General features: G+C 30.6%; 1 protein-coding gene across 1 annotated transcript in view; it reads right to left on the reverse strand.

The window, feature by feature from the left end:
* Positions 1–2,206: 2,206 nt before the first annotated feature.
* LOC129954157 (MOXD1 homolog 2) overlaps positions 2,207–24,453 on the reverse strand; it is a 75,863-nt gene continuing 53,616 nt past the window's right edge. The window contains exons 3-11 of the mRNA XM_056067882.1: positions 14,362–14,523; positions 8,970–9,245; positions 8,707–8,892; positions 8,443–8,638; positions 7,475–7,644; positions 7,207–7,369; positions 6,338–6,473; positions 3,552–3,720; positions 2,207–2,714 (exon numbers count right to left, since the gene is read on the reverse strand). Coding sequence (XP_055923857.1) covers positions 2,412–2,714; positions 3,552–3,720; positions 6,338–6,473; positions 7,207–7,369; positions 7,475–7,644; positions 8,443–8,638; positions 8,707–8,892; positions 8,970–9,245; positions 14,362–14,523 — 1,761 coding nt within the window. The 3' untranslated portion in view covers positions 2,207–2,411. The remainder of the gene's footprint in view (positions 2,715–3,551; positions 3,721–6,337; positions 6,474–7,206; positions 7,370–7,474; positions 7,645–8,442; positions 8,639–8,706; positions 8,893–8,969; positions 9,246–14,361; positions 14,524–24,453) is intronic.

Raw genomic sequence — 24,453 nt, forward strand, 5'->3', positions numbered from 1 at the left:
TTGAATTGAATTGCAGATTTGTAAAGCATTTCATTAACTGGCCAGTTTTATAGGTTATAATATCCTTTTTCACATTGTTTTTTAAATCTCTTTATGTATACATAAATCTTTCTTTATATTTTTTTCTTTTTGTTTTATTGTATGCTTTTGATTTTTCTTTTTTGTTGAAATATATATATTTATATTTTTTTTTATTATTATTTGGTATAAAAACCTCGAGCTTTATACAAAACTACTGATTTTGTGTCGTTGAAGTGAGAGTTGGGCGAAACTTAGGAGTTTCTTATTTTTTAATTTATAAATTTAAATAAAAACGAACTTATATTAATATTTCACAAACCATGAGGTATAAAAAAGTCTTTTGTTTGTAGCAAATAAGATGGATTTTATTATTCTTTCAAGCTCCCCATTAAAATTAAAATCGCCATTAAAAACTGACATTATGAAATAGTAAATAGCGGTGTTAAATTCAATTGATTGTAAATAAATCTGTAGAAATAGATTTCTTTAAGAAAGAAGGTTGAATTCTGTCAATAGAAAAATCTATTTGGGTTTAAACCGATTGTTTCAAAACACTTTTCAATTATTACGGATATATGACAAGAAAATAAAGTTAATAGCGCAAAATTATAAACAATATATTGTTAAGGACTTACAAGTTAGCAATTTGCTAAATATTTAGCAATTTGTTAAGAGAGTCTAAGATTTTAAAATTTTCTTTTCGTTTTGCTAGTTAGTAAATTACTAATTGCCTTTTATCAAAAAACGAGCATCTAAACATGTCTAAAAAGTGACAGTTCGTGAAAACAAACAAACTAATTACGCTTAAACGAACCTTTTAATTGAAATTCAAAACTTTTGAATGGAAAAATTCATCCACAAATAATTGTATGAATATAATATAAAGTAGACATTCTGTGATTTTAACTCAAGCAAATTGTTAACATCAGATGTTAAAATTGTAAATTGTAATTTTAGTAAATTGCTAAAGATGGCTTTTAAATCGCTTTAAATATTGCGCCAATTTGTTCGAAGTTCAAAAGAAAGTTAGAAATCAATGGGATTTATTTAAGATGCATTTTGAAATGTCATTCAGTATTGAGCTCAATACGCCTAACTTCAATTTTTTGACTGCAAACGCTTTTTTCTTACATGAGGAGATTTTGCTGTAAAAACATTCACTAAAAAACGATTTGACGAAATGTCAATAAATTCATAGATTTGAAATCAAGAACTTTTAGAAATATACCCCATTTAAATCGAATTAATTTTAACAAGCGAAAGGGTTTGGTTTGCAAAATGACAGATAGAAATTAGCCCAAAATGCGTCATTCGTGCTCATTTTTTGACATTTTTTTTTTTAATTTGCTGTCAATACATATGAAACAAAGCATCAAAGTTGTAATTCTTATGCAAATGGCGGCATATGTCAATTCAGGTTTGGTATAACTTTTAAGGTTTACGCAGTTCTTTTATGATAAATTTTTAAATACTCGGATTAGTCGCATTTAAATATGAAATATTAAGGGAGATGTTCGGGGTGCGTACTAAATTGAACTCGCTTAATGTTTCATATTTAAACGAGGCTAATCCGAATATTCAAAAATGTATTTTGCTTTGACATTTGTAAAGTAAGCAAATATACAACATTTGCCAGCAAAGTTTGTTCACAATCTTCTATTTTTGAAAAAATGAATCAAGTAATTTTTGTTGTATCCGATGACTACAATTTAGCACCTCAACTGGATTGCATTATGTGTTTGTGTGAAAGTTGCGTGCAACTAGTTGCATCTTGTATAGTTTAATTTAAAATAATTTAAAGCGGAGTTTAGACTTTTTTATGATGATATTCATGGTTTGTGAGTTTTTAGGTACAATTTCAAGTATATAATGTATGAAAACAAGAGTTTTTTTTTTTATTAATGTGTTATGTATATCAAACTTCTCTCACTTAATCGTCGTTCGCGATTTCTCCCCTCCAAATGCAGTTCAACTATCTATCTACATACAGCCCCATGGACTATGATTTATTTTATTTATAATAATATCTTAAATAACTAAACGACTACATTACATGCCTTATTTAGCCATTACGAAGTATGTATTGTGTTTTTTTTTTAATTTTTCTTTTGTTTAAATGTATAATTATGCTGCACTATAGGTCTACAAAAAACATGTATTGCCCCCCAACAAAACAAAACTATAGTTTTTCTTTTTAATAAATATTGTGTGTTTCTTTTGAAGACAGACATTTATGCCTTTTTTTTTTCTTTCGCATTATACAAGAAGTCATTTTATATCATCATCATCATAATCATTAAAAATTATAAAATAATAAAAAATAAAAACAGTTTAAATAATAATAATTAATAATACTATAATAATTTTTAAATTTAACAACTAGACCAGTCTCACGTCAACGACTCTCTACTTAGTCGTTTTAATATTAATACTACACTCGTATACCAAAAAGTTGTCGTAAATGTTCGACTGAATCCTTGATGAGCTCTACTTAATCCTATCGTTTCTGTAGCCGAACTACGACTACTTCTTGCAGCTCCTTCAATAATATTATTGTTGTCCAGTTCATGTAGAACAGGTAGTTCTAATTCTGGAATAGTTTCTGTTACAAATAATCGTTTGGGCTTACAGCGACGAGGTTTATTCCATGTTTTTGTAACATTAATGGTATATCCCTCCAGATAATCCAATCCCTGTAATAGATAATAATAATAATAACAATAATAATCTATATTATAATATTTTCATATTGTTTATCTATGTAAAATTAATTTTCTAAAAACAAAACAAAGTTTGTACCTGTATGAATATTTGATATGGATGGATAATGTATATTTTGTTATTTTTAAAATTATTCCAACAAGGAAAAGCTAAATCGTATACTAATGTATATGTTGTGTATGTTTGCTGAACTTGATATCAGATTTAAAAAGTTAAAATCTATTTTGATACTCAAAAACATACATATTTTATTTGGTATATTGTATCTTTGATAAGAAAAAAACATCTACTCGTATAAGGTACCGATTTTTTGCTTGTGTTTATTTTCATACGAATTTCAAACGAAGATAAGCTAAAGGAGATAAAAATTTCATTCAAACAAACTTGTCTCAATGAATAATGTGTGTGGTTTAAGTGGCGCCCAACGTAGGTTTTTTCTCAAAAATTCTTTTGACAGTTGTTTTGAGAATATTATGTGTGATTTTTTAAAAGTTTCGCAGGAAATTTCTAAATTATTTGCATTAAAAGTGACTGAAATAATGGCTAGGGTTTTCTTCCTGAGATTTTTTTTAAAGTGAAATCAATGGATGTTTAATTATTTGTAGAGGAAAAGCTATTGCCTTAAAAATGACAAAATGACAGTCATGATGAGGTTTTTGAATCACAGAAACATTTTTGTATTGAATTTTAACAATTTCAATGCATTGTTTTGTGTTCATTTGTCACTTTTCAAAAATGAAGTGGGCAACTGTCAAAAGATGACAGTTTGATGTTTTTTTTTAATTATTAGATTTTTGTGAAAAACTTACCGGTATTAAATGATTTTTAGCTCCCCAGCATAGTGGCTTAAACGATCCACGTCTCGTTGCTTGCTGGAATTTTTCAAATTGATTTTCCCAGTCATATGATACGAGTCGTGATTCCAGCGTCATGCCAGCTAATTCTGGTGGTGATGATATTAGTACAGGATTTGAATCTCTGAAATGAACAAAATACAAAATTTACAATAAAGTATGTGAAACATTTACTTTTATTTCTTTTTTTAAACATTGTGAATGGAACCGTAATGAGTATTTTAACATTTTTATACCAGTCAAGAAAATAATTTCAAGATTGTGTTCACATCGGATACCATTAAATATGATTACTTTGACAGCTTATTATTGTATGACGCTAACATTTTATGATTAAAAATGAAATAAGAAAGTGAGGCAGAAGCTAAGAAAAAATCAAGACGAGGAAGTTAAATGATGGAACGTCAAAAAAAGGCCAGTGTGAACATTGTCTAAAAAAACAAATGAGTTTATTTTTGTATTTAACCCTTTTTGTTCATGAAAATTCTGTTTGAAATTTAGTTGAAGTACAGTTTTACAAGTGAATTGATGATTTTCTATTATTTATACCAATCATGCTCAAATGTCAGAAGTCAAATTGAGATTTTCATTGGACAATTTTCTCATTGTATAAAAAAAATGTATAAAATTCTGTTATATTATTATTTATCCGTTGATATTTGATGTATTTTTAAGTCAAATTTATACCAATCCGTTAAAATTCCGAATTTTTAAACATTTTCCGGAGTTATTTTTTTATTTTATTCTAATCATATATTAATTTCCTATAGGAAGTTATTGTAATGGGTCCGATTTGTCAATTTGAAAATGTTGACATTTCTCGACGTTTCAAGGTATCTAGAGTCGATATAAAAGATTTTTAGAAAGATGTCTGCGCGTGTGTGTATACGTATACGAGTACGTTCGTGCGTCCATAAGTCCGTACGTTTGTGACGTTTTTTTGTCCTCCATAGCTCAAGAACCATAAAAAATATCGACTTCAAATAAATTTTGTTATACAGAAAGATGCTGAAAGGGCTCCCATGAAAATTGCGGGAGTGTTTTTTTTACCATAGCAGTTTGAAAAAGGTTAACATTTTGGTTAACCCTAAATATCTCGTGAACCAAAAACGTTAGAGATTTGAATTAAATTTTATATAATATACTGCAACGTGATACTAAACAATTATAATTTTTTGAAAAAAATCCAATTAACGGTTTTTTTTATAAATCAAACAAAAAAAATTTGCCACCTCGAAAATTTTACGAATACAAAATTATTTTATCTCTAAAACAATTTTGTGCAACGAAAAATAAGGTTTTCAACATATGTTAAGATTTTGGAAAAAATCGAACTGACAGTTTTCTTTACAAAAAATAAAAACCTAAACAAAAAAATGAATAAAAGTTGGTAAAAATTGATTTTCGAGTCAAATATCTTTTCAAAAATTTGAGATTATGGCTTCCAACTAATTTCAACTTAAAAGAAATATTGTTTTCAATATTCTGAAAAATTTTGAGAAAAATCGAATACACAGTTTTTTTTACAAAAAATAAAAACCTAACCAAAAAAAATTTAAAAAAAAATTGGTAAAAATTGATTTTCGACTCAAATATCTTTTCAAAAATTTGAGATCATGGCGTACAACTAATTTTTTCCTAAAACAAATAGTGTTTTCAATATTCTGAAAAATTTTGAGAAAAATCGATTAGACAGTTTTTTTTCATAAAAATAAAAACCTAAACAAAAAAATTAATGAAAGTTGGTAAAATTTGATCTTCGACTTAAATACATTTCCAAAACTTTCAGATATTAGCTTTAAACAACTTTTATCTTTTAAAAAATATTGTTGTCAACATTCAGTAAAATTTTGAGAAAAATCGAATTGAAAGTTTTTTTTTTAAATAAAAACTTAAAAGAAAATTTAACGAAAATTGGTAAAAATTGATTTTCGAGTCAAATATCTTTTCAAAAATTTGAGATTATGGCTTACAACTAATTTTGTTGTTGTTTTCAATATTTTGAAAAATTTTATAAAAAATCGAATTGACAGTTTTTTTTACACAAAATAAAAACATAAAAGAAAATTTAACAAAAGTTGGTAAAAATTGATTTTCGAGTCAAATATCTTTTCAAAACTTTGAGATATTGGCTTTAAACAACTTTTATATTTTTAACAAATATTGTTTTTAATATTCAGTAAACTTGTGAGAAAAATCGAGTTGACAGTTTTCTTACAAAAAATAAAAACCTAACAAAAAACAATACTTAAACTTGGTAAAAATTTACTTTCGACTCAAATAGCTTTTCAAAAATTAAAAATATTGTCTTCAAACTTTTTTAATTTCATAGAAAATATTGTTTTCGATATTCAGCATTTTTTTTTTATAAAAATCCAACTGTCCGTTTTTTTCATAAAAAAATAAAATCTACAAAAAATAGTAAGCAAATTTGTGTAAAAATTGATGTTCGGTTCTTGATATCTCTCAAAAAAATGCCATTCATCGAATTTGTATATATTTAAGAAATGCTACTTAAATTGGTAAAAATTAGTTTTCGACTAAAAATCTATTTAACAAACTTAGATTTTCAAACTAAACTATTTTTTTATATAAAAAATATTGTTGGCAATTTAATTTTTTTTAAGAATAATTCAACTAACAACGTTTTTTAAACCACCACGAAATCGACAGACGGGATGTGAAGTTATTAGTGTGGGTCGCATCCCAGCTTTTTTTTATTTAATGTAATTAAAACTTACGTTGCTAACTGCTCGATTCCTAGGGAATGTAATACTGTCGGTAAACTAGGCAGCGAATGACATGTTGTAAGTTTCTTTTGACGAGGATAATAAAGTGTTAAAACCGTACAGCTTTCTTCTTTCATTGTTAAGCCACCTAAAAATAAATAAAGCAATAATTTATGAAAAAGTGTTTTGAGTACATAATAAAAGAGAAACAATAGGAAAAACATTATTTATCTGTACTAAAAGCCAAAATAGCATTATATTTGCCATTTTATACCAATTGTTTATGTTGACAGAGCTTACATATTTATGGTAATAATTTGCATGAAATAACACAATTTTTGACATTTAATACCAATTTTTCTTCATACTCATTTTTTTGAATTAATATTTGCTATAAAAATTGAGAAACTTTTATATTTTTTTTTGTTTCGATGAAATGAAAAACTAGTTAGACCAGTTTATACCAATCAGTTTTTCTTTCGTATTTTGCCGTTTGAATTTCCCATTTCAACAAATCCATGGTATTTTTGTAATGTGAAAATGTCTTTCATATATTTGATTGGTATAATGCTTATAAACTGGTCTAATTCATATTTAAAACAAATTTTTTTCTTCATGCCGAATATTTTTTTAATATTTGATACATACATTGCGAATAGTTATAATAATTTGTCTATCGATGAAATAAAAAATTAGTTCGACCAGTTTATACCAATCAGTTTTTCTTTCATATTTTGCCATTTGAATTTCCCACTTTAACAATTTAATGGAATTTTTGTGTTTTTATAATGTGAAAATGTCTTTCATATAATTGATTGGTATAATGCTTATAAACTGGTCTAAATTAAATTGTTTAATTTATTTTTCATTTTTTAACTTACCCAAAGTGATGGCCTTCCTAGTTGAACTATCATAAATACACTCTACAATCAGTCTATCTCCAGGCAATGAACGCACTGAATTTGTTAATCTTCGAAAATCTTGATAATCAGGATCAATATTATTATCCTGAACAATTGGTTTAAGTTCTTCAGTTTTTCGTATCTAAAAAAAAGCAAACAAAACAAAAACAAGGATTTTTTATTTTAAATATTTATAAAGGGGAGGATTTTCTTTTTTTTTTTAATTATTTTTCAATTCAATTTTTACCTGACGAAGTTTTATTTGTCTGCCTATTTGATGAGTTCGCATCATAACAGCAAAAATATTAATACCTTGCGGTGGAAATGCATAACTTGTACAATTTTCAATGCATTGTCCATCAGAGACTACATGCTTTTGTCCAGGGGGTATTATATGACGCCAATTCGGATCCATTCCTGGAAAAAAAAATAAGTTTTACATTTTTTAAACCGACCAAAATAAGAATAGGAAATGAATATAAAAATTTAATGGGCTCTCGAGCCATTTTTTTGCGAAGAATATGGCTGAAGCTCGAAATTAAAATTTCATTCATTTTGTCAATTTTTCATCAAGTTTTTTTTTTAATGTTTTTCTAAAGATAAAATTAATAAAAGTACTCCCTTTATTTTTTTTTAATTGAAATAGTAAAACCCAATAAAGAAAAATGAAGTACTCAACTCATAGTTGAGTTGACCATATTAAAATAAAGAGAATATTATTGGTTAAATTGTTTTCCGCACTTTATTGCCCCATTTTTGTCCATCACACACTATAGTTAAGGCAATAAAATAAATTGCCCGACAACACTTTAGAGGGTATCGTTGCTTTATTGATAGATGAAAAAATGTGTATATTTTGTCATTCATCAATAAAAATACTCCCTAATGAAGGCTGCAAGCAAGCTGCAAGCTACAAGCATCACCCTCAGCTTTTGCATTGCCTGACTGACGACATGGTCGCGTCGTCGTTGTCATCGTTGAACAAAACTAATGAAACAATTAACAGAAAATATAAAAAAGATAGTCAAGAACATCAATTCAATCAATCAACCATTCAATTGATGCTTTGATTTAATCTCAAGTCGCACAAATTGCTCAAAGCATGAACTGAGAAAGAAATTGATTTTAAACGTTGATGATTCACATACGAATACAGCAATTGGAACACTTTGGGGAGTTATGATTATTGAATCATCAATTGTTGGATAAACTTACCTATTGATAGAACACCAGCATCATTTGGTCGAAGGACATTAGTGAAGTAAATTTTTAATCCTGAATTATCAGCCATTTGTTTTGTTTGGAGCTGTGAAAAATCAGGTTGCAAATTGCTATAGTGTGTTTCCATGAGGAAATATTTCGCTTGTCGAGAATCGATAGGATAACCAGCTTCTTCAGGAAAAGAAAAACCCTTAAAAAAATAAAATAAATCCTATTAATTTCAAATATCATCTTTCCAAGAATTCGTAGAAGACTTACCTCTGAACCTCTAGCCCATGAAGCTACAATTGCATTGCAAGCTAAGGGCATATCTCTAGCTCCTAAACATTGTCGTCCTTGTTCACGAGCCATTAGTTCAAGATCTGAATGTGATCCTTGACATTCGTGTAATGTTACATGTTGTAAATATTGTATACTTGCTGATGAATCGAGGATAGGTTCATACTGTGTCAAAAAGACATGATATCATTAAGGATGTCGTTTTTATTTGAATTTTTTTATTTGTGTAAAATAATAATTACCCGAATTAAATGATGTTTCCTATTAATATCTTCTAATTTAAACATCTTACACCAATAAAGTGTATCATCACCACTTGGAAGTTCAACGTCTTCATTACGTAATTCCAAAACTCTTACTCTATCGTCTCTGTGGGATTTAGGTTGTGACTTTTGTGTGAGCAAAAGTGGTCTATATGCTCGATAAGCATCAGCTACATCGGGTAATGATCCAGGTCCCATCGAACTTGATCTAGGATCATTTTCACTATACATATACACAATTCGCATTGTGTCATCCTGAAAATAAAAATGTTATTTAAATTTATGTAAAATGTGCAGATTGCGATGTTTCTAACAGGAAATAAGAAAGATTAAAGGTTTGACAGTTGACATTTGTCAATTTGATTGGAGCAGCAGTGTCAAAGTCACTTTTACCACTTTACTGAGCTAAAAAGATGAAGTAGACAATTTCTTAGCATTTTGCTAAAGCTAAAATCCCGGAATGGCTACTTTAATTTGTAGTATTTTTTTAAATTTCATATGACGTCTGTCATCTGTCACTTTTTTTTTAACGTTTTAATAAAGTGTCAAAGTCATTTTAAGCACTTTACTGAGCTAAAAAGATGAGTTATACAATTTCAACATCTTTCTATCTCTTAGCATTGTGCTCAAGCTAAAATCACGGAGTGGCTACTTTAACTTTTAGTAATTTGTTAAATTTCATATGACGTCTGTCATCTGTCACTTTTACCTAAAAGATTTCATTTTTTAATAATTCGTGATCTACACTTGTTTTTTTTCTTTATTTAGTAAAATGTTTTCGGAAGACAAGGACTTTGAAAAACTTGAAGACTCCTTTTAATGAACTGGAGAACTACTCTCTAGGTTTTAACTTAACCGTCATAGATCGAACTACATAATGAGGGCTTCCGGTTTTACAGGAATTATAAGTCCTAGAAACACTGCATTCTTGGGAGAAATATGAAATATCTTACAGAAACATTGGGCAGGTTCAGGCAACACAAGGGACTTCATTTGCAGTCAACTTCATTCTTTGAACGTAAATGTCGACCAAAACATTTAGTTAATTTTTAAGTGCCATGAATTTTAAATTCAGAACTTTACTTCGCAAACTTCTACTTAAGTTCATAGTTCGAAAAGTACCAACAAAATTATTGTCTACAAAACACTCCTCAGGCAAGCTACAACTCCATCACGATTTGTATATTGTATTGTAAAGAATTATTAGTTATTTCTTTTCAAAATTGACTAGGAACCATTTTACTGAAAAGATTAAGTGAAATTGTGCAGAAAATAAATAAATCATAGAGTAATAAAGCTCAACTTTCAATTGAATAAAAAAACATGATCACCTGTCATTTTGACATGAGTAGACTTGACTTGACAGTTAGGTAGATTTTTCTTGTCTAACTTTCCAGTCAACTTTCCAATAAAGTTGTCTTAATTGGAAGGCAATTCTTTGGCAGCTGGCCAATCAGATGCTAGAACTGGCCTTACTTTCAAGTCTTTTATGTCGCCTGAACCTGCCTATTGCATTGCATTTAGGAACCTTTTTAAATTTCAAGTAAAATTTTTAATTGATGGGTCCGTTTAGGTTTGTTTGTTTTGTTTATTTTTATGAACTGTCATTGTTTAAATAAAAATAAGAACATACAAAAACTAATATTTAGGAAGTTTTTTTATTAATAAAATGTTAAATCTTAAAAATGTTTTCTCTCATAATTTGTATGCCGTCACACATTCTTCCTTTAGAGGAATTCCTACAGAATTAAATTATTTTATTTCAATTTAAAACATTTTTGATTTTCAAATAAATAGGTAATTTTTTTCTTGTTAATTTTTTTCCCCAAAACAAAACAAAAATGTCAGAATGTGGTTTTAGTTCACCAAAATTCATAGAACATAACATAAAAACACCATATGTACATTCCAATATTATCCATACCGCACACATCAAATATCGTATATGATTGTATGTACATAGGTAGGTCAAATTTTATTTGCATTCAGATTCACCTTCAAATTTAATTAATTTAGATTTGCTTTTCGTGATTATAACACAACAGCTGCTGCTGTTCTGTTAAAACTTCAAACCAACCATATACCATCATCATCATGAAGCATTTGTATGGAGAGATGGGATGGTTCCGGGATTTGAAAATGAGGCTGAGAAATATGACATTTTTCAAATACCTGCTGCACACGTTCGTCGTCATCGTTGTGTGTTGAAATATTTATTTATTATATATATTTTTTTTGAAATTGAAAAACATTTCTATCATCCACAAACGTACCAACATTAGAGTGGATGTTACGAAACAACAAATATTTTTGATGTAATTTTTAATTTTCGTCGACAATAGTTGCGCGGTTAACGAATTATATGATTTGACATTTGACATTTTTTATAATGTTTTACAAGGATAAGGTGCAACACAAATTTAAACCGCATTTGTGACACCATCAGTCATGAAAAACAGAGCAGTATATATCTTCAACACTTATTTCTTGCTTAATATTATTGTGACATTCATTTTCTTACAATATTGTCAGATCTGTCAGTTATCTGTCCATTGCTGTCAATAATCAGGGAAAAAATGTCTGTTCTCACAATAGTCAGAAAATCTTACAACTTTGATTTGCAGATTTGTAGCAGATTCGATTACACGTGACAATAAATATTAATTTGTCAGAAATCAATTTCAAGAGTCGTTGTCCAACAATGGCTGATGTATTGACGTTTCTGGTAACATCTAATGTCACATAAAAATGTATGATGATAACAACATACAATCTGTCTGTTTGACATCTGTCAAACTAAGTTGTTAAACCAGTTTTTCAATTGAAAGTCTGACATTTACGAAAAACTATAGCACAACAAAAATGGTGATTCTGTCACAGCGACATATCGTGCCTTAGGGTTAGGAGGAGAATATGGTTTAAAAAATTGTCCAACTACGCAACCAATTGGCAAAATTGTGAAGAAATTTGAAGAGACTGGATTTATTACAGACATTGTAAGGCCTGCATCATCGTTTCGCTCGTACCAATGAAAATATCGGTGCTGTAAGAGAAAGTGCTGCCGAAGAACCGAATGTGAAGATTCCTTGCCCTTCTCAGGAATTGGGACTATCTTACACCACATTATGGCTTATTTTGTATTTTAATCTACACAAAGATGCCCATATTTATTTTTGAAATAACTCCAGAACCAAAGCACGTACAACAACGATACAAATTTTATTCGAAAATACAGATTAGACAAATTATTTATGAAATATTACATTCATAACACAATCGTTTAATCTTTTGACAAAATTTTCGAAGACATTTCTTAACATTTCCGGCGTAATCTTTTAAATCCTCCAAATCACGTACACGAGTCGTGTAGACACGCTCTTTCAAATATCCCCAGAGGAAAAAATCCGGAACAGTCATATCGGGAGAACGAGGCGGCCAAGCGAAATATGTCGATCGAGAGAGTAAATGAGTACCGAACGCTTTTTTCAACAGAGCGAGCGTTTCGCATACAGTATGGCACGTGCGTCGCACCATCCTGTTGGAATATTGTTCGACTCAAACCACGTCTACGGCGAAGTTCGGGGAGGAGGAAGTTGCTTAACATGTGTCTGTACCGCTCTCCGTTTACCGTTCTATCAAAAAAGTAGGGACCGACAATGACCCACTCCGCTATCGCGCACCAAACCGTCACACGCTGGCTGTGTAACGGCTTTTCGTGTATCCAGACTGGGTTATCTTCGTCCAAATACATGAAGTTTTGCTTGTTTACGGCGCCGGAAAGCTCGAAATGAGCTTCATCGCTCATTAAAAGATTACCCAAAATGATCTCACCATCTGCCAATTTTCGAAGCATTGTCTGAGCGAAAAGAAAACGTTGTCTGTAGTCGGTATCTTTCAATTTATGGGTTATCATGAGCTTGTACGGGTAAAAATTTAAATCTTTGACCAAAATTTTACGCACTGATTCCCTTTGTAGGCCCAAAGAAGACGCGTGTTGTCGCGCTGACTAACCGAGTCGCTTCACGGACTCTCTCAATGTTTTCAGCCGTACGGACCGTTCTCGGCGGGCCCGGACGCTTCTTATCGGTTGCCTTGGCGGATTCACGAACATTTTGAACCCATCTGTTGACAGTTTTCTATGAAGGCACGCGTGTATGACGAGGAACTTTGAACTGACGCCGGAATGCACTTCATACTTTTACATACGAATTTTCGCGAAAATATAACTCGACGTAAAATGCTCGTTCTTTATCGGTATAACTATCCATGACGAAAGATAATAAATGAAAACAAATTTGTCTGACCTGTACTTCAACTGCATCGCGCATTCGACACCATAGCAATGTTACCACCGGAGCGAGACAAAAAAGAAATATGGGCATCTTTGTGTGGTCACCCGTTACATCTACGTCCATATAAAGTCCAGCTCCCACAACAACTGGAGCCAGCAGACAGCCTCGTCGAATGGGTGCTTGAACAACAGGGGGTGGACGGCGATTTTTCGAACAAAATTTTCTTCAGCGACGAAGGGCTACGCGAAAGACAGTGTTTATAAATATAAACCTTTGACACAAATATTGTACATGTGTTTTATTTACATTTACTTTTGAAACCGCAAAATGGATACCCCTGTACAGATCTTAAAGATCCTCTTTTCTAATCACAATTTAACATTGTTATTGTCTGACTCAGCTTTTCTTCTATCGTACAGGATTTTGACACCAGTCAAATACGCTACAAAAATGGCTGCTTAAGTGACAGATGAGTAACAGTGACGCCATTTTGTTTTCAATTTTTGATTTGAATTATAACAGAAATGAAATCAAAAAGATTTTTAATTACATTTGAATAAAAGTTAATCAATTTAAGGCCTATTATATGGTAAATAGAAGAACAATCTTTTTAGCACAAATTATCTGAGGAACCTTTTATTAATACGTAACGTCGAATTCGTGCAACGGAATCTTTAAAATTACTTTAAAAATTTACTAACGTTATGTTTATTTTCTCATTCTACAAGTGTCCCTATACGTGTAGTTAGATGATCTTAAAACATATCTAATATAAAAACGAGATTCCAATCAAATTTGAATCAAAACATGTAAAGTGATGGATGAGTGTGATTTTTCTATTATTAGCTCCATAAATTTTAACTAAAAGGATCTATGAAGCTTAAACTTGCAAATGGGTGCGCGTAGGAAATGGTTAAAAATAAACACTAGCAAGTTCAAAAAAAAGAAAGAAAGAAGACTGCTCGTGCTGAGAAACCTTTTTGTTAATCTCTTTTCTTTTTCCCTTAATCTCTGTTATATGCCTTGAAACATCGAATAGGTCTTCTTAATCAATCATGAAAAATGTAAAACCAACTTACCGTGATAGGAATATCATGTGTAGAATCGCATGTATCCAATTTTCTGCGAAATCTCAATACGGTATGTGTGGCGTTTTCATAGCCCAATATAAGAATGTAATCTTGTGATGGATCGACAACTGGTTCCACATCTCCATTACCATTCCTTGGAATGTGTCGGTCCTGCAAATAAATAAATAAAAACAATTTAATGGGTTGATTTACACATTGTTGTTTATTAGAGAAAGTTTTATGTTGTGCCTAAACATTAAATAAATTTATGTGTGTTGTTCTTCACATAATTTGAAAAAGGACCAAACTTACTTTTTCGTTTTTCGTTTTTCTATTTTTTATTTCATTTTATTTTATTGGATAGAAAACACTTCCGCATGGACTTTTAGTGCTAAGGGCAGAAATATTGTGTTAAATTACATGAAGATGTTCCACTACCAGTCATAAATGAACCAAATTTTTCAAGCTTTATACTTTATAGACGATAGGATACCTATACCTACCTATCTAACCCATGTTTTGTATATTGTAACTTGTAGATAGCTTGTAGGTAAAAGATAGAACAAGCTATATGGGTACGATGAGCTTCAGCAAGTGATGTATATTACACGTAACGTATACGTACCCTAAATGTGAAGTCCCTTTTTCTACGTGCAGCAGCAGCAGAACAGGCACAAGGCACAAGGCACAGGCTACACTACATCTACATCAGCTACTCTCTAAAAAGTATTTCAGTTGTGTAATTTTCTCCTATTAAAAAGTTACTAATGAGGGCAGCTACAACACCTGGAGAGCAATTAAAAAGCGTAATTGCGTTCTCTTCCCTGGAAAAGAAGAAATACCTCAGCAAAATGGTTCGTTGGACCCAGAAAACACGTTTATATATTTCTGGTTTAAGTTTATTTTTTTTTTGCTTGCTTGCTTGCCTGCTTGCTTGCTAGCTTGTAGTGCGAGAAAGAACATACTCGCGTACATATCTTTATAATGTGTGTACAGCTTTTTACATCGAACTCAGGGCCGTAGGCATCAAGGATTTTAGTTCAAGGGAAAATGTATTTGAGCGAATATACGGCAGTGAATGCCTTTTGGAGGTTTTTGACAATGAGAATGAATTACACTTGGAGCGTATTGTGTATAGAGACCGCGGTGTTATTCTGCTGTTGCCCACAAGCTTAATATTGTCAAGCCGAAAATTTCTCTAAAGCACATAATGTGTGAGGTGTAGAATTTTCTTCTATTAGCCGTAAGTGGCGTTAAGATTGTATTTCACATCCGCGTTGATAGAAATAAAAGAGAATTGTGTTGGAAACAATGGAAAAAAAGTACATTTTCGGGGAGAAAAATGTGAAAATTCAAACAAAATTGTGAGATTGGTTTATTTAAAATGTGTCTGTAGCTTAATTACAATTAATTTAAGTTCGAATATCAGGAACAAATTTGAAAATCTTTTGAAAAACATTACAATATACTAGTTGTTTTCTTTGAGAATCATTTTTTCTATGAAATTATGGCTTGAAACATTGCTTATAAACTATTTAAGGTTTGTTATGCAGAAAGAACGTTTTGACTAATTTCAGAAGTTCTTGTTTTCTTGTGGTTTCAGTTCGAATTCCAGGAACTAATTCGAAAATCTTTTGAAAAACATTACAAAATACTGGTAGTTTTCTTCATGAAACATTTTATCAACATTTTTTCTATAAAAATATGCCTTGAAACATTGTGTATAAACGTTTTAAGGTTTGTTATGCAGAAAGCATGTTTTGAGTAATTTCAGAAGTTCTTGTTTTCTTGTGGTTTCAGTTCGAATTCCAGGAACTAATTCGAAAATCTTTTGAAAAACATTACAAAATACTGGTAGTTTTCTTCAAGAAAAATTTTTCTATGAAAATATTCCTTGCAACATTGTATATAAACTTTATAAGTTTATTATGCAGAAAGAATGTTTTGAGTAATTTCAAAACTTCTTGTTTTCTTGTGGTTGTAAGTAAAAGAGATGTTTTAAAAGAACAATTTACATTTTGACAAAATTTTGGTATGAAGGTATTCTTTAGAGAATTTTGTTAAAATTCATAAAAAAAACATAAGAAGAATAATTTGACTTTTGTTTCTTAATAAGAGGAACCAACAACAGCCAAATGGCCACCACAGCTACGGAAGAAGGAAAATGTCCTTTTTATAAAATAATAATTGCAGAATTCAAAATTTTGAGGTTGCAATGTTTTTTGAGCATTATTTTATTTATTTCAGAAGTGACTTAAAAACTCTTTATTTATATATAAGGACAATGATCCGGTTCGCTGAAAACTTCAATCTTGTCATTAAAAATTTAATGTAATATTCTATTAAATTTTATTCAATGTCAATGTTGAATTAGAAACTACTCCTTGCAATAATGTGTATAAACATTGTATTTCTTACGCAACATTCTTTATAAACTTTATATTGATTTGTTTTTATACAACAAAAAAGTTGCAATTCATGCAGAAATTTTGGTTATTTCTTTTTGTTATAAACTCAAAATAATTACAACATATTTCAATACAAATATTTTTAGCTACATTGTGTAGAACCATTGTGATTGTAAAGCATTATTTTATTTATTTCGGAAGTGAATTAGAACCTCTTTATTTATTTAAGGGGAGAATATCCCTTCTTTTGAAAAGATAAATCTAATGCAACTTTAAATGTAAAATAATGTTCAAATAGGTAAAAACACCGTGCAACATTGTGTATAAACATTGTAGATTTCTATATACAATGAAAAAGTTTTGAATTATGAGCTAAAGCTTTTAAATTGATGAATAGGTATATACATTTTTTGGTTGCTTTGAATTGCTCAGGACCCTTTTTTTAAAGCTACGTCCCTGTATCAAACGCATTCAGTAGCAACAGCAACACACTATTCGAAAAAAGAACTGGCTGGCAAATGCCTTGTTTTTTATGTGTTCACATTTATAGATACGGGCTTACGGACAAATTATTATAACGAACATATTACATATTTTTATGCTCACACTATATACAGAGATAATAAAGATGAACAAAACAAAAGTTATGCTAATAAAATAGCTTTGACTCTGGTTCTTAGTTAAAGGGGGGTTAAGAGGGGGGTATGATGAAATACACGTCAGGACACACACAGGAGTCAAATATCTATCTATCTATCTATCTATTTGATACCTATAGACGAAATTGGTGTTTTGCCTTTAATAAAAGATACTATTTAAATATCTTTTATCTGAGAGATTAGATAGCAACCATATAAACGAAATGTTAATCATTTGTTCAACTTTTAGCACCCAAAAGCAAAAGCAGTTATCGGAATGTTGCCTTCGTTGTGACTTTGCCTTTGCCTTTGCCATTACCATTGCCATTGACTTTGCCTTTGCCAGCAGGATTCATTATCACTTAACTTTAAGTGGAGGCCTCTCTCATGAATACCAATTCCTCAATCTTTTTTTGCAGAATTCTTCGACGGATAGCTGTATATAGTATATATAGATAGATATCATTAAATTGGGCTTTTCAATGAAGATAAGATATACAAATACCTCTCTCTTCGAAAGAGAGAAGTTAGAGAGCTTATAGCTCTATATAGCTATGCTTAGCTTAGGTAGTTAATATGTAAGTAGAAAATACATTTTAGGATATTCCAGACACAACCTCTATAATCATTTAGCACGCGGTAGTGGCAGCAGCAGGAGCAGCATGAGTAGAAGCGGCGCGGCTCGGCGGCTGAAAAATGTTTTGGGAGTGGTGAAACTGCGTAATTTATGATAATTCAACGTCAGATGTTACAGTTCAGATACACCCATGATGATATTATGTGCAAGCTGTGTATCCCACACAAAACATATTGAATCAAACTACACCAAAAGGGTTTCACGTATAAAATATGCACGAGAAGATATCTATCTATCTATTTTATACCTATACCTATCTATATCACCATAAACCTACCTACATTAGAATTGGGGGCAAATTAGATGCGAAAGATTTGTTTGCGCTTGCTGTTGATGCTGTTGATGCTGCTACTGATGCTACTGCTTGATACTGCTTGAATATATGCAGAGACTAGTTGTATAGCATAGAATCTGCTTGCATCATTCAATGCAGATAAATAAATCAAATGAAAATTAGGGATGAATTTATCCCAAGTCTATTTATCTTTAACACTCTCCCTTCGGTTTTCGGACAGAATATATTTTTGGTTGGTTCGATTCGGGTTTTTTGGTGGTGCTATACAAGTACATATCTAGGAATAGACAAACCCACCAACGACGACGACAAGGCTAACGTGGTAAAAAATATAGCTAGTCACTGCTGGTCTGGAATTATAACGATTTAGCTGGTTTTTTGCACTCGCATCAAAAACAGACTTTATGTCGGTTGACGGGTGCATATTTGAGCGACAGCTTAATTCATTTAATAAATCAGTTACCTCTCATAGTTGCTTCAGGGTACCACCGACCGTAAAGGTATACCTACATATATGTTTTTCCGGTGGATTGTGCTGTGGACCGATTGTAACTCTCTCTCTAAATCAAAAGCGTGTAAAACAACTTGCATTATATTTTATACACCAAATGTGTATGTTTTTTGTTTTGAAATTAATCCTGGAAACCCTCAAATATTATTTATATTTTATACACAAATGCGCAAAGTTACCATCAGTTACAATGAGAAATAAATATTTTATGAATTATATTCTTCTTTTTTGTGTTGTGACCATCACTAGAATGCTCAATTATCCTTAATTGAAATCTGTTGCAGTCAGTACACAATTTAAAAGTTAAAAAAAAACCAGGTCCGAATTAAACGAAAGAGTAAAAAATCTAACATAATATATAAATAAATTATATCCCAAAAGTAGAATTATACAGCTAGGGGCATAGCAGTTTTCAGAGTCCTAAAGTTGAGTAGGTGGGTGGTGGTGGAAAAATGTATAATTGATGGTATATTTAAGGGGGAAATCAATTGTAGGTTGGGGGTTCAAAAAGGTCAGTTGGGCGTGGGAATAGTTTTTTTACGATTTCTGTAGAAATTAGATATCTAATCGAAAAGTCGAAGTCGAAGTAAAGAGGCTGGGGTGCGACCCACACTAATAACTTCCCATCCTGCCTGTCGATTTGTCTTGCTTAAAAGTTTGTAGGTTTTCGTGTTTTGTTAAAAAAAGTTCTCAGTTGAATTATTCTAAAAATTTTAAATATTACCAATAACATTTTGCATATAATGAAATAGTTTAATTTCGAAATTATTTTATGTGAACGAAACTTTTTGTCGAAAACCAATTTTAGTAAGATTTCTAAAAAAAAACTAATTCTTATATAAACAAATACTTTTTTTTGCAGATTTTAATTTTGCATGAAAAAATTGGCTGTCGGATTTTAATAAAAATTAACTGAACGTCGAAAACAATATTTTCTGTGAGATAAGAGATAAAGCCAATATTTTTAATTTTAGAAAAGATATTTGAGTCTAAAGAAAATTTTTACTAGGTCTTAGTATTGCTTTTTTTTTTAGGTTTTTATTTTTTGTAAAAAAAACTATCAATTCGATTTTTCTGACAATTTTACCGAATATTGAAAACAATTTTGCTTATAACAAAAAATTAATTTAAAACCAATATCTTAAAATCTTGAAAAAATATTTGAGTCGAAAATCAGTTTTTAAAAACTTTTATTACTTTTTGTTTTGTAAAAAAACTATCAATTTGTTTTTTTTTTTCAATTTTTTTAATTGTTGACAACAATATTTTTCAAAAGATACAATTATTTTAAAGCATTTGTCTTAAAGTCTTGAAAATTTATTTGAGTTGCAAGTCAATTTTTACCAACTTTTAATAATGCCCTTTTAGGTTTTTATTTTTGGGTAAAATACTGTCAATTCGATTTTTCTCAAAAGGCTACTGGATGTTGACAACAATATTTTTTAAAATATAAAATTAGTTTAAGGCCAATATCTCAACATTTTGAAAAGATATTTGAGTTGAAAGTCAAATTTCACCAACTTTTAGTAATTTATTTTTAGGTTTTTATTTTTTATTAAAAAAACTATCAATTCGATTTTTCTTAAAATTTTACCAGATGTTGAAAACGTTGCACAATTATTTTGGAGATCAAATCGTTTTTTGTTGGTAACTTTTTCGAGCTAAATAATATTTTTTTTCAGTATTTTTGATTTATAAGAAACCGTTAATTGGAATTTTTTTCCAAAAGTATATTTCTTTGGTTTCACGTCAAAATATATAATACAAAATTTTATTCAAGTTTCTAGTGTCATTGGTTCCTGAGATATTTAGGGTTAACCAAAATGTTTACCTTTTTTTTTAAACTGCTGTGGTAAAAAAACAACCCACGCAATTTTCTTGAGAGCCCTTTTTGTATCTTTCTGCCTTATTATCTGTATAGCAAAATTTATTTGAAGTCGATATCTTTTCTGGTTCTTGAGCTATTGAAAAACGGCACGAACGTACGGACATCTCTCTTAAAATCTTTTATTTTGACTCTAAGACCTGTAAACTTCGAGAAATGTCAAAATTTTCAATTATGAAACACCTTCTCTACCGGAAATGGTGTAAGAATTGGATAAAAGTCATGTGAGGCACAAGAACGAGAAAGAATATTGCAGCTGTAGTAATTTGTGTTGATAAAATCCCAAGTTTGTTAATTCCTCATATCTATCTTTAGAATTATAAATTCCACAAAGTACATTTCACCGTATTTTTTATAAAAACTTGTTTTGTTTGGAAAGTTTTTAACTTTCCTCATCGGAGGCTACGTAAAGGAACAGAATTGAAGAATTATTGTTGAAAAGCCTGTTTATCCTCAACGAATGTATCACTAGTTGGTTTATAAGCCGTCAGCGGTGTGATTGGACCTAAGTTATACAAAAATGAGGCTAGTGGTTGATTAATGATTTTTGAATAATTGCAATTGAATGATATCGACTTGAACGACTTTTAATTTCAACACGAAGTGACAAGTAAAACAACGAAACAATCGTTCGTTCACATAGAAAAGTGTCCTCACAGTGTTATTTTTCTAAGAAGTTTGAAGCCACGTGGTGTATGTCAATGCTTCATAAATATATTGAACACTAAAGGGGGTTTAAATACCCTTATAATGATAAAACACATTGCCAGCAATTAGGAAGGGAGGGCAGACTTAGAAAGGAGGTGCCAATGAACATTAGTTTTGAATGTCTGTATTCATGTAGTGCGGCTAAGAAATGAATAACTTCACTTAAAAGGGCGTCCAAAGCTGGGCTCAAGGGTTTATTGATAAGCATTCGGGTATTACGGTTGAATTGTTTATTTCACTAGTGCATTGCTGCTGAAAATATCGATTAATCAATGATAGACATGAAACCTTGCGGCGGTGTTTAAGAGAAGATAATGTCTCAGTAATAGAACGACCACCTAATATTTTCAAAGCTCTCCCTTCAATTTTTTTCAAAAGACTCAAGTATTTGAGTTATTGGGGCACCAGTCCAAATATAAGAATTATACTCTAGTTTTGGACAAATAAAAGCTTTGTAAATTATCGCCAGATCAGAAGGGGTAAAACTTCTTGCATCGTCGTTAAAAACCTTAAACACTTAGGCAGCATTTTTGGCAATGTCAAATATGTGATCCCTCCACAACAAGTGGTTTGTAATGCACATACCTAGGACTGGTAGTTGTTTAGTCTCCTTGATGCAAGTACCACTCATGGAAAGTGGCATTGGTGAAGGGTTACGTTTTTGCGACAGTAGACAGCATTGAGCATTCGAAGCATTAAATTGTACACTGTTCTTGATTGTCTATTGGAAAATGCTTTGAAGATCGAAATTAATGAGCTTATCATATGCTGCCGTTGATAAAAAACATCCGAAGAACAAGGTTAGTATCAAAAATCAGCGAGACAATTTAGTGGGTTAGAAGTTGCAGACAAAAGATCATTTCTAAATATTAGGAAGAGTGTCGGAGACAAAACGGAGCCCTGTGGCACACCAGCATTTATTTTGTGGGTTTCAGATTTGAACCTGTCCAATACAACTTGAACTGACTGACGGTTCAAAACGTAATTTCTTACCCAACAAAAAAAGGGATTCACAATATTTTCTTTATCCAAAACGATGTAAAAATTTGTTCTTTTTTTCATAATATACTACTTACTTGATTAAAAATAAAAATTTCATTCATCAAACCCTTGCATTTTTCCCAGGAAATAAAAAGTCTTCAATTCCTGAAATAATATTTTCTCACCAAAAGTTACATTTTCAATAGAGACATCGTTTTTCTTTCTGTCACCAATTGTGTAAATTTCCTACAACAAGTTATGCATGCACTTATCATCTCTCCACCCATCAGAATTATATACCTTTGAATATTAATTCGATCAATAAAATTTCAAGAAGACCATATAATCCACACAGCCTTTTGGCCAACATGATAATATACACAAGTTCATCAAACTAAAACCTCCTATGAATCATATGATTTGTTTACCTGTTTAGACCCATCTAACACTAGTTACACAATACTCGTACATATTCAAACCAAACACTGCTTAAGCCTGTCACTCATTTGAATCTTTGAAGATGTCAACAAGCTGTCAAGTGAAGTTGTTTCCTGCTAACGAACTTTGAATTTATAATCGAAATCGTAAAATATGTTTTTTTTTGTCTCTATGACTATTTGTGTGCACTTACAAAGGGTGTTTATTTGCTTGCTTGTTTGAATGATTAAAATCAAAGCACGAACATAGGAATTATTGCATTTTGAAATGCATAAATTATGTTAGTTGTATTTGTGTTCGATTATTTTGACATTTCATAGTGATTTAATGTCATTATCAAGTATTAACGACTTAAGATCGAATAATAAATGATATCCTGAATGTAAACATTTTGCCTCATATCACAAAAAGGGTGTTTGTTTTTTAAATAAGGATCTGGGACATTTTTTTTAATTTGTCAGTTTCAACTTTGCCGGATGTGTATTAACCTTAAATTTTTGGTGCATGCCTTTGCTCTTTGCTGACATTAAAGTCAGACATTTTGAATTGTATGTCAAAGTAACCTAAAAATAAGCCTACTATAAAATTGTCTTCTTCAAATTTCAAGTTCTATTACTCTTTTATAAAACACCCTGTGAAAACCATTTGAATAAAACTAAACCCGTACATAGTAAAACAAAAAACAAAAGGGAGTACTTGTTCTAGCTTTTCCTAAAACAATAACGATTGTGTAAATGTTACAAAACCAAAACTATTAACGCCAAAGTATATACGTATCGTATATGGTCCTTAAATTTAGTTTTTAAGGGCATCATCATGCGCTATCTCTGGATGTTTTAAGTGAGGAAGCCTTAAGGGTGCACATCATAGTGTAGTGTAAAGTGGAGTGTATAAAACTAAACCTATTGTTTTTCAGATACTCGTTATCCAAATCAGTATATCTACATCATGTTTTCAACGGTTTTATATTGCCATATATAGAATTGTTAAACTTACACCTCCCCCCCCAAAAAAAATCCAAAAGGAAACCGAAGCCCACCAAAATTGTTTAAGGTGTGTTTTGTATTTTGGTTGAGGTGGGTCGCTGAAAGGTATGTTTTGTATATTAAGGCTTTTAGGGATATCAAGTTGATTAAGGTTAAATGAGCTCTATTATTTTCTCCAAATAACATTCGTACACATATCATGACTAAAAGTTTGGTAGGTATTAAATCACTTGTTTTTATTTTTATTTTATTTTTGTTTTGGGCTAAATGAAAAGTTGATACCAAATAGCTTAAAAAAGTTTGGCATTTATAGAGGTTTGTTGTTATTTGATGATAGTTTTGTTGTTTTGTGGTAAGAAAAAAAAATAAAAGTGATTTCATTTTCAAGAATTTGAATATTATATAATCTGATGATGGGGAATATGTTAATCTGTATTAAATAATCTAAAAGTGATGACACCTGAATTAAGATCTTAACATGAAACGGACATTAAATGTTTTGGCTTAGTATTACAATCTGAAGGCTGAAGTTATTGAATTTGAAAGGCTTTAAACTTCTTCATACAAAATTTATAGGTGCTTTGAAAGCCTTAATTTTGTTGGCAGATTTTAAA

Source organism: Eupeodes corollae, chromosome 1 (genome assembly GCF_945859685.1).
Source record: "Eupeodes corollae chromosome 1, idEupCoro1.1, whole genome shotgun sequence".
Lineage (NCBI taxonomy): Eukaryota > Metazoa > Arthropoda > Insecta > Diptera > Syrphidae > Eupeodes > Eupeodes corollae.